This window comes from Acipenser ruthenus, chromosome 4 (genome assembly GCF_902713425.1).
Source record: "Acipenser ruthenus chromosome 4, fAciRut3.2 maternal haplotype, whole genome shotgun sequence".
NCBI classification, from domain to species: domain Eukaryota; kingdom Metazoa; phylum Chordata; class Actinopteri; order Acipenseriformes; family Acipenseridae; genus Acipenser; species Acipenser ruthenus.
Window position 1 is genome coordinate 6,828,745 of NC_081192.1, and position 14,730 is coordinate 6,843,474.

Here is a 14,730-nt window from a genome sequence, read left to right on the forward strand (position 1 = left end):
TAACTCATGAAAACCAGACAAGTTTTACTACGACACACTTTTCCTTTACTTAAACAGTATTAAACAAAGCAATGGAAGTTTGTATTTCAAACTAGGTAGCTGAATAGTGAATGAATATTCTAGTCTATTAAGTCCCTTACCATTTTGTAGATCGTTGTAATTTTCAGGACTTTATTTTGACTTCCTATGCAGAATGGGTTGGTGCCACATAGATACTATGAGTGTGAAGCTAAACTGGGCTCTATTACCTGTTACACATGAAGTGAATTTATAGTGTAGTGGCAGGAAGAACTGGCTTGTCATTGGTTCTGCTGGGACTGTTTTAATCATAAGCACAGAAAATTCAACACAACATGTAGCTTGGGCACATGACGACTGTTTCGGTGGAAGCACACTTGTATGTAGGTGGGGTGATGTGGCCCACTAAAACTTCTCTTTTTAATCTTGTGATCACACGAACACTTGTGATGAATGAAGATAATATACATAGAAAAAAACACACACACACACTACAATTATATTTTAAATGGATTTACATTTTCAAAATATTGCAGTTTTGTTGAACCAAATAAAATCATTTATTTTGTATATTCAGTACATTTTGTATAAAAAGATTTCAAAAGCTCAAATGTGTGTGAATATTTGTTTTATAAAGTATTGTCCTTGATTTAAAAAAAGAAATATATATATATATATATATATATGTATCATGATTGGTGGTGCACATAATATGAGCAATATATAGTTTGAAATTGCGTTGTAAACACGAATAGCCTAGTTATTGGCAAATATAAAGCTGTGTTTGTTTCTTATTAAGATTTTATGTTTGTTTTCAAGGGATTCAAGAGTTAAATAATCATTTTCAGAGCCTAGCAAGTACTGGAAATGCTGTTCAAATGGAAAAATAGAAAACGGGTCCATATTTTAGCTTTGTGTGTAGCCAAATTCTTTTCACATTTTAGCAAGCCAGCTACGTCATCACCTTGCTGCCTTCCCGTGATTAACTGGGCGGTAGCATCAAATACTGAGATTAAATATTCCTGTTCATCAACGTCCACCGCAAGCACTGAAGAAGGTAGTATTTTCAAACGATGATGCTCAATGATGTCATCATTGCACCATAATGTCTTCCCCTTACAAAGTGTGCATGCTCATTCTCTTCTCCTGAGAGAAGTACCCCCTGCTGTGTCATACAAGTGTAAACGCACCCTTCTGGAACACAATGTTTCAGAATCCTTTCTAAACGATTCCGGAACGCAAGTGTAAACGCAGCAGTTGTTTTTAGTTGCTGATGTGGTAACATTTTTATGTATGACTGTATGTCACAATTTAGAGTTTTACATCTACAGTATCTAGTTTTGCTTCTCAAAATGTGGACATTAATTTGCTCAAATTGATGAGATTATCAAAATCTAGGGTTGTTTGGAAAGATATTTCACACTTGCATTTAAAGTGATTGTAGTTGATGGTGATGGCTTGAATTTTGTATTTACATCAAGGTTTCATAACTTGTATTCTTGAAAAACTGATATATACACAATACCATAAAGTCAATGAGAAATGAACCACTAACCAGCTTTTTGGTGAATTGCTATGTTGTCTACATTTCCTTTGAATGGTTAATCATTTAAATGCCAAAAGAAAGAATGAAACAGTTACTGTAAAGTCATATCCTTATACAGCAAAAAAAAAAAAACACACACACACACACACAAACAGTACACACACTCTTCCAGTTCATGTTCAGTCTCTTACAAAACATGAAGACAAATAATAATCAGTAACCCTTGCTGCCAAGATAACATTACAGGGGGTTATTAGCGTGGCTTGTCCATTAGAAATGCACGAGTAATAGCCAGTTCTTGTTGATCCCCTACTGGCCTAAGCTGCATTAAGTAATTGTCTGGTGGTGTAGGTTGTGCTGCAGCTAGCTTTATCATGTTGTCAGCTGCAGGTCGCTGCAGGTGCTGAGATTCCTGGGTTTACATATGGTGGGTAAGAGAGCATTATGGGAGCCAGCCTCAAAGGTAAGTTGGTGTATTCCATACAAATGACACCCATGCTGTGATGCCATAATTGACACGAAATCCCTTTACTAAGTTGGTCTGTTGAGATAATTAGCAGTCAAGGTTGCAGTTTTTAATCGGACTGGAGCCAGATCATTTATCACAGCAGTAGCAGCCTGTCAGGGCCATGGAATAGATGCTCATTAATGATGACTAGAGAGTAAGCACAGGGTCTAAATCGACAATCAGGCCAAGTGATACTGATTTTTGGTTTGATAGCTGAATTCAGAGTTTTTATTACCTCCTGGAATAATTAGCCATTGTTTTATTTGGGGGGGGGGGGGGGGGTTGTTCTTTTGAGAATCTGAATTTGCATTCTGATGGAATTGAGTGCTGCAGACTAAATCAGAAAACAGTCATATTATGTGTTTTTAATTTAAGCCAGTTTACTGTAGCTTGTTCAGAAGCTTTTTTTAATTGCATCCTGACTCATTTGTCTTTCATGTAGTTAACCCTTTTTATTTTTAATGGAACCATATATTAATTAAAACCACCTCTTAATAACAGTCATGGAACATTATTAATAAAAAGAGTAGGAGACTGTTCAACCATGCCTTTTCCAGTAGGGAGTCGCCGTTTTATTGGAAGCATTTGTATTCAGAACTTGCAGTCTTCTAACGCTGCATAAGTAAAAGCAAATGATACAACTTGGATTTATAGATAAAGTACATTATGAGACCAGTTACCAAATGAATAGCACACATTGTCTTTCCTTATTTAAAAGGTTTAAAGTGCCTGTTAAAACCGGCAAGCAGTCTTTCATTGTCTTTACCAGTTCTCAGCCTCATTTCCTGGACAGGTTTTGTATGCCTGTTAAATCTACAGCTATTGTACTTAGTTTTTCTTAAATAGTTAAATACTAATGTATACATGCAATGGTTCTTTAAACGTTAAGTAAAATCCATGGTACAAATGTAGAACTCAGATGCTAGATTGTAATATATACTGAGCATCAAAAGAAACGTATCACTTATATTTGAGCATCAAAAGAAACTTATCACATATTTGGATAAAATTCACTAGATGTGATTGAAAAATGACAAACTCTGCTTTAGAGTAGGTGCAGTGACTTTTTATTGTGCTGATTAACAACTAACATCACGAAGATGCTACAAAATGATCTGTCGATCTTGTGCAGGTGTTGTGACTCTTGGTCTCCCAGTTCGTGGCTTGTCATTGACAGAGTGTGTCTGGTTATACCGTCTCGCCAGGTTTGAAAGGGAGTGGTTAACATGTAGAAAACAGAAAGTACTGATTAGAGGAGAAACCTAAAAAATGTAGCGAGGTAACCAGTGGTGTACCACAGGGATCAGTATTAGCTCATTTAGTGTAAAATCACCCAAACAATTCTATAAAAACAAAGCGTGTATTATTTTTTTTTTTTTTTCTGTACTGGTCATTTGAACTTCAGTGTTTGTGGTACGACTGTAAGCCTGCTGAATACTATCCCCCATTGAACAATGCCATCTATTTATTTCACAAAGCAATTTAAGCTCAACAGCATTCTTTTTTAAGCAGTTAGGCGAAAAAATGATGTCTTGCTTTCTTATTTTCAGATGCATACATGCAGATTTTTTTTCTTTTGCTCTGGTGTTAAATGTACAGTCGACTCGCCATTTTGTACTTTCTGTTTTGCTTTGGGAGCAGAAGTGTTGATGACATTGGTATGAACGTTCAGTTAACAACGAATTGGGAAAGCGAGTCAAAGGTTGACTGCATAACTTTGCTGTTTTAATTTGCCAGGATTATTTCGCTGGCGCTACAATGAGGGAAACTACAATGCTTATATTTACGTTTGCTTGGCTTGGGAAGTTGGTGGCTGGCGGACAGCGGGGTGGCGATATAACGGGTACTGTTTTTATATTGGTGACATTTGTTCAGAGAGAATAGCTGGCGGTATGCGAGGGTGGCGTTATAAAGGGGGGCGGTATAACGCGGGACAACTGTAACAGTGAAAATAGAGAATATCTAAATTCAGTGCTGGATGTTTCTAATAAGTGAAAGAGAATGATCCACAGTACTCCTTGTGAGAATCACATATTTTAATGGGCTGTTCTTAAATACAGTATCCTGCTTCCGCACAAAGGAAAAAATGGAGAGAGAGACCGAGGAGAAAAGCCAAATTAGGCTCTACATGTGGAATGAATGACAATGTTAGCACACCATGCTTTAAACCTACCATATGGCTAATTAAATAGGATTAAACTTTTAAAGTGGTTAAAATGGAGAAAATACATATGTCATATTGGCAGCTTGGAGAATTGCCTCCCCAGTTATAGGACCCACAGCTCTTGCATCCAATTTCCTGGCCTTATCTTCCAAGTGCCAGCTCATAGTATGGGGGATTTAGGAATGGTTTGCATTTTCATTCTGTCTGGGAGGGGTGGGGGGGAGATTTATTTTTTCCCAGTACAGACCATACCCATTATGCACTACAGTCTGACATCCTTGCCAAAACACAGCAGGTAGCCTGAAATGTTGCATAGATCTCTCTAAAAAAAGCTCCCCTGATGTGGACGATGTCAGCTGTAAACTGATCTACTGTAAAAGTATGTGTCTGGAGTCCACAGTGGAGGCAGTTGTTCGAATCCAGTACCTGGTCAGAGTAGCACATTGTCAGACTGTTTAGGGTAGGTAGAGACCACCTGTGTTAAAAAGGGGTCAGCTTGCTGCTAATGAGAAACACAAGAAAGTCATGTTTATCAAAGCTGGATATAAAGGCAAGATTCACCTGTGTTTATAAATGCATGTGGTGGTGGTGTTGGTGTTCCTGCTGCTTTTTTGTGAAAAGCACTGTAACGCAACTGCACTGTAAGGTTTGTTTACACTTAATAAAAATAATAAGTCCGACTTCTTCAGGTAATCTTTAGTCAAAGGAGAGAGACAGTACAGAACACAATCACATACAGAAGCTGCAGGCACAATCTTGTACAACAAATACTGCATGTCAAAACCTACAGGTCTCTATAGATGGAAATATTGAGCAATGAAATACAAGTTACAGACATTAATATACAAGCCAGGTTACATCCCACAGGTAGGTAGCGACCTCCTATCTTGGAGTTGGCTCCCCTTTCTTGGAGGTGTGCTAGCCGGTACCCCGTGACAACGGGTTAGAACCAGTTTCAGTTGGGTTGAGGATTGTGGTTAGCACCTATGCGCAAAACCTGCTTTTTAAGTAGAAACAAAGACCCATAAAAAGGGTCGTCTGCCCAAGATCACAAGGGCTCTTTGAACCGTAAAAGAACTAGTTTGTTATCCTGATTCTTACATAGGGCTGAGTGCTGCAAGGACAGAGACAGAGTTTACCATTTAATGGGACACATACAATTTATATAATACCTTAAAGCACCTACAAATAATAATAAACACATACACAGAAAAAATTAAATACAGAGATTGATGTTTGTTTATTTATTTATCATTTTTTTATATACATTGAGTTATAAGTGAATTAGAATGGAGGCACTCAGTGTGTTAAAGTAAAGTGATGTAAATATTTTCTCATGGAAAGGATTACATGTCTAATATGCTTATTTAGTCTTGCACCTGAGATGTATAACAAAAAAAACAAAAAACCTGTTGATGCTCATAGGTGCAGTTTCTCACAGCCTTTCCACTGGAGCAAATTCTTAGCTTCATAAAAAGTTGCTGTAAACATTCAGTTAAACGACTGATGCTGGAGAATTTTATTGTGCACTGAAAGTCAGCTATTGGCACATGCATCTTTATAGCTAGCAGCAGTGGGGAAAAAAACTGTAAAGAAGGGAGCAATTAAAAATAAATTCTTGTTGCTACTAGCATAAAAAACACCATGTTACATCAAATAAGTGGGCAAGAAAAGATCAGCTCTCTGGTAGTTGGTTACGAGTGACTAACAAGCTGCTGCTCCCCTTATGCAGTATTCAGTATTTCTGCAAAGACACTGTACACTGTATATGGCAATTTGCATTTAGCAAAAAAAAAAAAGTATACCGTACAAAGTGTGCTGGTAACATACATGCCCAGCCACAGCCCCCATGTGCTTTCAGATTCTGACGCACTCAATAACTTCTGGACAAAGAATTCTGTCGATGCACGGTATGTAAGAATGTACAGTGTGATACTTCCAGTATACCCCTGTTTCCAGAGACAATAAACTGAAATGGCTCTGTGAACATTTAAAAACAAACCAACAAAAAAAAAAACAACATGTTGAAATAAGTAGGCAGGTAGGTTTTTTTAGCTGACTTTGAAAACCGAAGCTGCTTCTGAATTAAAATTTTTCATTTGGCAAGCCACTGCACGATTTTGGGAAAGATGTGTACATGCATTAGGTACCCACATCAAGTTATTGCAGGGCTACAAATAACCCAAGGCGGTCAGACTGCTAGGGTTGCAAGTTAAGTGCTGCATGTTTCTCTCCAATGATTCAGGTTCACAGCTTTCATTATGGTTATGGTTCAACATTCATTAATAATCAATTTCTAATGCTTCAGTGCCTGAAACAAAATGTCACCCAAAGAGGTAGTTTCTCAGCCTAGGGAATGTCTGTGTCCTGCTACGAGGTGAACAGTTGTTCCAGCAGACAGAGGGAAACACTGCAGATGGCTGAGCTTGCATCAGTGTGGTGAGCGTTTCCTGCTGACACAGAACTGTGCAGTCAGGCACTGACTGTGAGCCTGCTGACAGATACAGTACCCCACAGCCAGTCACTCCCAGCAGGGGTCACTAGAGGGGGCCATAATGAACTCCAGCTAGGAGCACAATTAATGAGCTAGAAGGAAAGTAAGAATGGGAATGCACTAACACATACATGCCAACAGTCCTTATATGGTCGGGGCAGTCCCGATTTCCTAGCGAATGTCCCCTGTCCCGATTTTTACTGCCATGATGGTCAGGTGGTGTGGAGTTGGGGGGGATACTTTCTGTCTATTATATGATAGAGTGTTTTTGTGTTTGACCCCTCCCATGTGTATTATGCGTATTTTTTTAGTTGTTTTTTTTGTTTTGTTTTTTTTAACAATCGTGCTCAGAATCTAGCACCGAATTTGATTAGATACCGGCATCTGACAACCAGGAATCCGAGACAGGTGTTTTGCAGCACTATAGATTCAAGCCTTACCAAACATCTGGTAAGGAAAGTATGGGCTCTGCTTCAGATGACAACTAAGCCAGAAATGTCCCCAGAGAAATCGAGAGGTTGCAAAATAAGGAACGGTAGGTCCTTTTCAGGAAAATGTTTATAAAAGGAAATGAGACTAATTTCATTCAAATTATTAAAACAGTTTATTCTGTAAGTTCAACAATGACATTATAAAATATGTAGAACGAGAAGCCTGTGTAAACAGTGCTCATGTATAGATGCAAGTTTGACAGGCACTGACTACAGCTCTAAACTTTGACATGCGATCATAAATTAGGGGTTGTTTACTGTTATGTCAATGTTGTGCTGTTATTTTCCAGGTGTTAGTGCACATTTTGCTGCCCCATGCCTCTCATGGAAGAAATATGTTGTAAGGAGATAGAAAAAGTCTAAACGTGTAACATTGCATGAAGGGTTCCCTGATGTTTGCCTGTCTGTGCAGACACTACAAACAACATACTGTGCTTAGAGACAGGAACATGGGCATTATGCAAATGGGGAAATTCACAAGTAAGTAGCCAGAATGGTATTAAAAATAAATAAATAAAAACCTTACCACGGTCAATCCGAACCCGACCCAGAAACCTTTTCATTTTTCTCATACCCGACCTGACCCGAATATCGCCATAGATAATATCAAACATGCTATTGAAATACAGAAAGCATATTTCGAGTCAAAACGCAAATTAAAAAGAAAACAAATACTCTCAGATACACACATATAGCATCATGTTTGGATAAACCTAGCTAAAAAAGAGCGAAGTTAACGTTGAACATCAAATTATATGTCGATGACTTGTCATTATATCAAATCAGACTTTAAACTCAATGACAGAGTTTTATTATTATTATTATTTATTACTTAGCAGACGCCCTTATCCAGGGCGACTTACAATTGTTACAAGATATCACATTTTACATTATTTCACATTATACAGATTCACATTATTTTACATACATTATACAGATATCACATTATTTTACATACAATTACCCATTTATACAGCTGGGTTTTTACTGGAGCAATCTAGGTAAAGTACCTTGCTCAAGGGTACAACAGCAGTGTCCCCCACTTGGGATTGAACCCACAACCCTCCGGTCAGGAGTCCAGAGCCCTAACCACTACTCCACACTGCTGCTAACAGCAAAAATGTTTCCACTGGAGGACGCCAAAACTGGTGAAAACAATGTCATTTAAGTTTCTCAAACCACGGAATTACCGTTTACGACTGACTTGGCCCTGCTGCAGGGCGAGTACATCCTTTTTCAGTGTGCCGTTACAAAGATGAATTTCCTGTCTTTTGGCTGTCATATTTAAGTAAAAGTTTGCACGATTTGCACTGTACAAATCCACGTGAACTTTTACTGTCACGGAAAACAACAACGTCAAAATGTTTCCAAACAGAATATTTACCCTTTCCAGCGACAGAACTTTCCACTGCTAAACATTCTCCAGTAGACAGCTTTCTTTTTATATCAACATACTTAATAATGTAGAATCACTTTTTGGCTTTATTTTTTACAGCATAAACACGAGAATGCAGAGACGCCTCTCACTGCACGCTTCGCGCTTTGCTCACTTGGGATCCATGATAAGTCGGAAGTATTTTTGCATTTGCAAGAGGAAAAAAACACTTGCTAAAATGTAACAATGCATTTATTTATAAAACACTGAGCCGGCCCGACCCGAGCCCGAGTGATTGACACAGAATATACACCCGACCCGAACCCAACACATATAGTCGGGTCCCGTAGAGTTCGGGTCGGGTAGCCAGGCTTTACTACAAAGTACCGAGTGGAGTCAAGTGCGCCTGCTCCACCCCCAGAGCCTCCAGGAGGTGCTAGAGATGGCCCACAAGAGAGGTGTCTGACCGTCAGGGACCCGCGAGGAGCAGCCATCCCCTGGTCCGGGAGGCGCAGATCTACCCGGGTGAGTCCGGCCCCAGTGCAGCGCAAATGGCATGGCTTCCAAAGGTCGTCGCTGTTATCAGGGCGGTCACGGCCCATGACCTGGAGGCCAGCCGGCGGCAAACTCTCCGGTGTTGGGGATGTGGACAGCCCGGTCATTGTCGAGCACAGTGCCATCCAAGGGGTCCGCTTAAGAGCAGGTAAGCGGACCCCGTCACCTACCAGCCCTGCTGCTGCCTACCCCTGTGCACGCTACATTATAATGGCAACAAATTCCTATGCATTAGCTGCTATTCATGTGGTGGTCCACTTGAATTCATTCTGAATTTGTGGCCATTTTTTTAAATTATCTTTAGGACTACAAAGGTCATTCCAAAATATCAACAGAAAATGTGTTATTCAGATGTTACTACACATTCCTTTGAAACACTATTGAAATTCCTATGACTTCTGTAGCCATTATTTTAAAGTATATGAAAATATTGTGGCGATCTCAGTTAACGTAAACAGGTGCATCGCACAGGGCGAGGCAATCCACACACAGGCAGAGGGCAGGCGTGAACCCGGGACCTCTTGCACTAAAGCATAGCGCCTATACCACTGTACAAAAGAGCCGGCTCCTTTTGCAAGGAGCGGATATTGGGCTTATGTCTCTGTGTGTGATTACGTCACCTACCAGCCCTGCTGCTGCCTTCCCCTGTGAATGCTACAACATATAATAAAGGCTTATTAGAGAGCATTGGTTGTGGTAATTTTTTTCATGTGCCAGGAAAGAAATGCGGCAGATGTTTGTCTCTCTGATCATAACTTGATTTTTCATATGATCAAAAAGAAAACTTAGATATGAGATAGAAATTAACAATACTATAACAGTTATATCAACCAAGGCAAAATAATGTTTCCTTTTGGTTTTGTAAAGGTAACATGCAATATTCAGTATTGGCCTGAAGAGGGTGCTGTAATACCATGTTTTTAAGAGCTCTGGTGGGTGTCCATGAGTGGGGGAAGGGAAGTAAGTGTGTTAGTGTTTCCATTAATGCAGTCTTGCATAGACCTATAACTGTAAGCTGCTGCAGTTTTTCATGGCATTGCACCATACACAAGGCTATAAGACTTAGGAGTAGATGTACTAAGATTGGCCAGTCGCAGTGCAAACATCCCGCAGCTTGCATTTTCGTTACAACAATTCACAAAGTGCACATTTTGTTGTATATACTAAGAAAAAATATGTTAATGAAGAGAGCCACAATATACTAAATTTAAATATTATTTGCATCATCTTAGCGAGATCTCTAGCGAGAGTTGTGCGACACTTTTTCAAACAAAGTAGTGGCAGTTGATTTGTGGTTTGCTGCAGCAGAGGGTCCCGAAGGAGAATGTCTATACATGCAAGGGTGTAAGAATCAAAATAACATTGTTTTTGTTAAATGTAAACGTCACCTGTACAATGCATTCTGATCCGTCTTCATTTTACCTATTTTAATACTTTGATATATATATATATATATATATATATATATATATATATATATATATATATATATATATATATATATATATATATATAAAATGAAAGGCATTTTAATCCCATCAGATTCTATAGTGGGGCCCCAACCTTCACCCCAAAAAAGCTTTTCATAATCATACAGTAGCCCCTCGCTAAACCGGACATGTTTGTCTGACATAAGGAGGTGTCGGGTTTAAAAACAATACAATAAAATCGCACACACATACATTTACAGTTCTTGATGTATTTTAAATATAAATCATTGTGCTGAAAAAACACTAATGTGTTTTGGGTAGGCTACACATTACATTATGTAAAAATAGAAATCTGTACAGTAGGCCCATACAGTATACAGTACAGTAGTAAAATCAAATGAACACCTAGCGCACTTTCATTTTACTTTAGCCTACTGGCAACACAAAATAAATCATGCCGCTGCATTGTACGCATTGGTGTACAATACGAATAAAAGATTATTTTTAGTGGTTTTAGTTTTTTTTAATTATAGATCATGGTCCTATACAGATGCTCAGAATGAGCTGGAAGGGTTAGTGGCACATGTGTGCAGTCTGTTGCTCCCAACACTCTGGGAAAACTAGAAATATCATAGGAATTTGTTTTCAAGGCTTGTTAGTACACCCTGACTTTAGTGAAAATTAGGTACTTGGGTGTTTGTCTCAAAAATACATTGAGCACAACTGGCAACACACAAGAAAAAGCGGACTGGGAAATGCCAGCAACAATTGCGAATGTTTAAAACATGCTTTCAAAGGTTCTTAACAAATTGATGCAATTGTAAGTGTCGCAATTGCCTGCAGCTTTAGTACATCTCATTAGAATATTTTTGATCCCTCATTTGCACTATCGCCACCCTGTTTTTGTGAATTTCTGCAGGAACGCCCAGAATTACATATTCATTTAAGACTGAAGCGCAAATAAGAACTGCGGCTGCAAAGCATTCGTTAAAATGATGCCAACGGCGTTGCGTTTGTTTAGTACATTTCATGATACACTTCTGACTGGTTTGCAACAATTGAGACAGATGCAACACTTTAGTACATCTACCCCTTAATGTACATTTAACAGGCAGAAGACCCGATATTTGTTAATAAAGAGAAAAGGAAAAGCACAAAGTAAAATAAAGGCTGCATTTTCCCTTTTTTAAATATTTCAAATAGAGAGCCCAAGTAGTTTTTCTGGACAAAAAATCAGCATTTAGTGCTTTCAGTACAGGACTTTCCAAATGGGTCCTACAGGCATTTAGCCCCCATTAAAATGGTAAGAACTAAATACATACTATCCATTCAATGATCATTTCTTTTAATTGGGTTGTAACTTTGTTTTACTGCATTCAGTTTTTTTTAGTTTTTTTTCCCTCCCCCACTTATGCTCCCACTTAGCAGCACACGTGTTGTATGTTTCTGCTGCTTAATGAAAAGCGTTCTTGGGTGCTGTTACGGCACTAAAACGGATCAAACACGAAGGAAGGCGCTTCCTGCTGTATTCTGCCTTCCAGGCAACATGTTGTGCTTCATGCGGAAGCCAGTCTGTTTTCTTCATAGCAAGGTTTCACTTTATGTTCAACTGTACGGTTCTGTTACTGTACACAGTTTCATTGGAGGGGGCCCCTCCCTTAAGGTTTTGTTTAAATAGCTGGCAAAATAGTCACATAGTGTCCCTTATAAAAGTTTATTGGGATACACCACACTAATGGCAAGTGTTGTGAAACATGGTACAGCATAATCAAATGTGGCAGAAGCCTGGCAAAAACACACCATCTTGGCAAACTTTTCTAAGAGCTTCAGAATTACACTAAAACAATGTTTTTTAAGAAAGCTGCATTTTGGGATATGTCATCGAGGAAGATGGTTTCATGAATTGATGTAGTATGGTGCATAAAACAAAAAAATTTAGAAGAATATGCACACTCAATGTACGTCTCGTTTTTAATATCAAAAGGCAAATGCATTGGATTCACTGGATACCACGTAGGCAAGGACACATTTATCTTCGTTGCTTCTTTGGGTAAATCTAGGGTTTATAACTGGGTTTCCTATTTAGAGAAACAAAACGGAATTGCAGTAGAGGCTATTTCATGGTTTCATAGTTAAACATGTATTAAAATGCCAGAGGATGAAGTAGACAGTTTCTTTATTTTAGCCCCAAAAACATTTAAACAAGATCCACAGCTCACCACTGTTACCACCAAAAGAAAACTACAGCTCTGCACTCTTATTGGATTGTGTTTTCCAAAGAAAGCTATTATGTCTTGTTTTGTCTAATGGATTATTCAAACATCTGTCTCTCCATTTCTGTGTGGTTAGCCGAACACCCCATATGACAACGCAGTGCTTTCCATTATCATTCCTAAATATTTCCACATTCTTGACAGAGCCAACCTTAGTATTGCAGCATACAGCTGGTTTCGCATATCGTGTGATCTACTTGTGTCGGGATTAATAATTAATAATCTGCCTGGGTTGGTAACTCTGGAGTGTTTAGTAAAAGGGGAAAGAGTTTATAAATGCGTCTTTCAGTGTTAACTACTTTATACATGATGCCATAGAGCAACATCTCAAAAGCTCATCAAACTTTCCTGAGAAGCCAACAGCAGTTTCAGGAATATAAAAACTGTATCTTTATTAATAATAACAGACTGGGACCTGCTTCCTCTTTATTAGAAAACTTAAAAATAAGATTAATCTCAGATTTATAACGTAGTATACAACGAATTGAATTGACATAACTGTTCAGTACATTTGAAGGGTTTGATGTCTAAAAATAAAACCTAGTTTGGAATTGACATACAGTACCATATACTGAATGCTGTTTGTATTTGTATTTTTTATTTAGTAATACTATAGAGATTCAATTTTCTTCTACGGAGCTTGTAAGTAGCCAGTGTGGGAGCAGTACAAAGAAGGTATTACTGTATGTGTGTTAACGCTGGATGTGCAAATTTTATTATTCAGATGCTTATGAAAGCAGTAAACAGAAACACTGGAAATACTGTAACAAAGAAAAGGTTGCCTTTATTAAAATATACAGCTTCTAGTACTTGGCAAAACAACTGAGGTCTGCTCTGGTCTAGTTAAAGCTTGCTTATGGTCACCTGCCTCGTACCTGTCATGTACAGCGTTGGTTTATATCAGTAGAACTAATGTCTAATCATCATGAACATTCATTTCCGATGGCTCTTTATTGTTTGTGTTAATTTTTTTCCTAACAGATTTATGACTGATGCTGCGCGTCGGGAACAAGAATCCCTGAAGAAGAAGATGCAGCCAAAGCTCTCCCTAACGCTGTCGAGCAGCGTATCGCGTGGAAGTGTCTCTGCACCTCCTCGCCATAGCAGCGGCAGCCTTACTCCACCTGTCACACCCCCCATCACCCCGTCCTCGTCCTTCCGAAGCAGTACTCCTACAGGTAAGCAAGCGCACAGCTCGTTACATTTCAACTATTATCAACCTATTGTAGGGTATGCAAAAAAAATGTGCCTTGGTGTTTCCCTTTAAGGCCCTTGCTGCAATTACAACATTTAGCCACTACATAACACTATGTTCTGTTCAAAAGTCCTATTTATAGTAAACAAAAAACTGCATTGACAACATTTGTAAAATCATATTTGTAAATTATTCCACTTGTGACTCTATTTATATATATATATATATAATTTCCATTGTGTGTGTGTGTATATATATATATACAGTGCCGTGAAAATTTGCCCCCTGTCTGATTTTCTGCATTTTTGCACATTTTCACATTGTATTTGGTCAGATTTCTTTGTGGGTTGTAGTAGTATATAGAGAGAGTCTGAGAGAAAAAAATGACACGTTTGGTGCTTCTTTCATTTGTTTGGTGTGCAAGGTAATCAAACATGCAATCTTCAGGTGTGCAAAAGTTATTTCCCCCTAGTTAACTTAACCCAATTAAAGGGATAATTAGGGTGAGCTGTTTGAGTACTTTGGTTAACAACCAGGCCTGATTATGCAAAAATGCAGAAAATCAGACGGGGAAAATACTTTTTCACGGCACTGTATGTATGTGTGTGTATATATATATATATATATAATATATCCCTCGCTATAACGTGGGTCTCGGGGGACACACAATATGAGCGTTGT

At 38.5% G+C, this 14,730-nt stretch overlaps 1 protein-coding gene across 1 annotated transcript in view; it reads left to right on the forward strand.

Annotated features, from left to right (window-relative positions):
* LOC117399762 (juxtaposed with another zinc finger protein 1) overlaps nt 1-14,730 on the forward strand; it is a 99,478-nt gene that overhangs the window by 61,715 nt on the left and 23,033 nt on the right. The window contains exon 3 of the mRNA XM_033999130.3: nt 13,836-14,032. Within this exon, the coding sequence (XP_033855021.1) occupies nt 13,836-14,032 (197 nt within the window). The remainder of the gene's footprint in view (nt 1-13,835; nt 14,033-14,730) is intronic.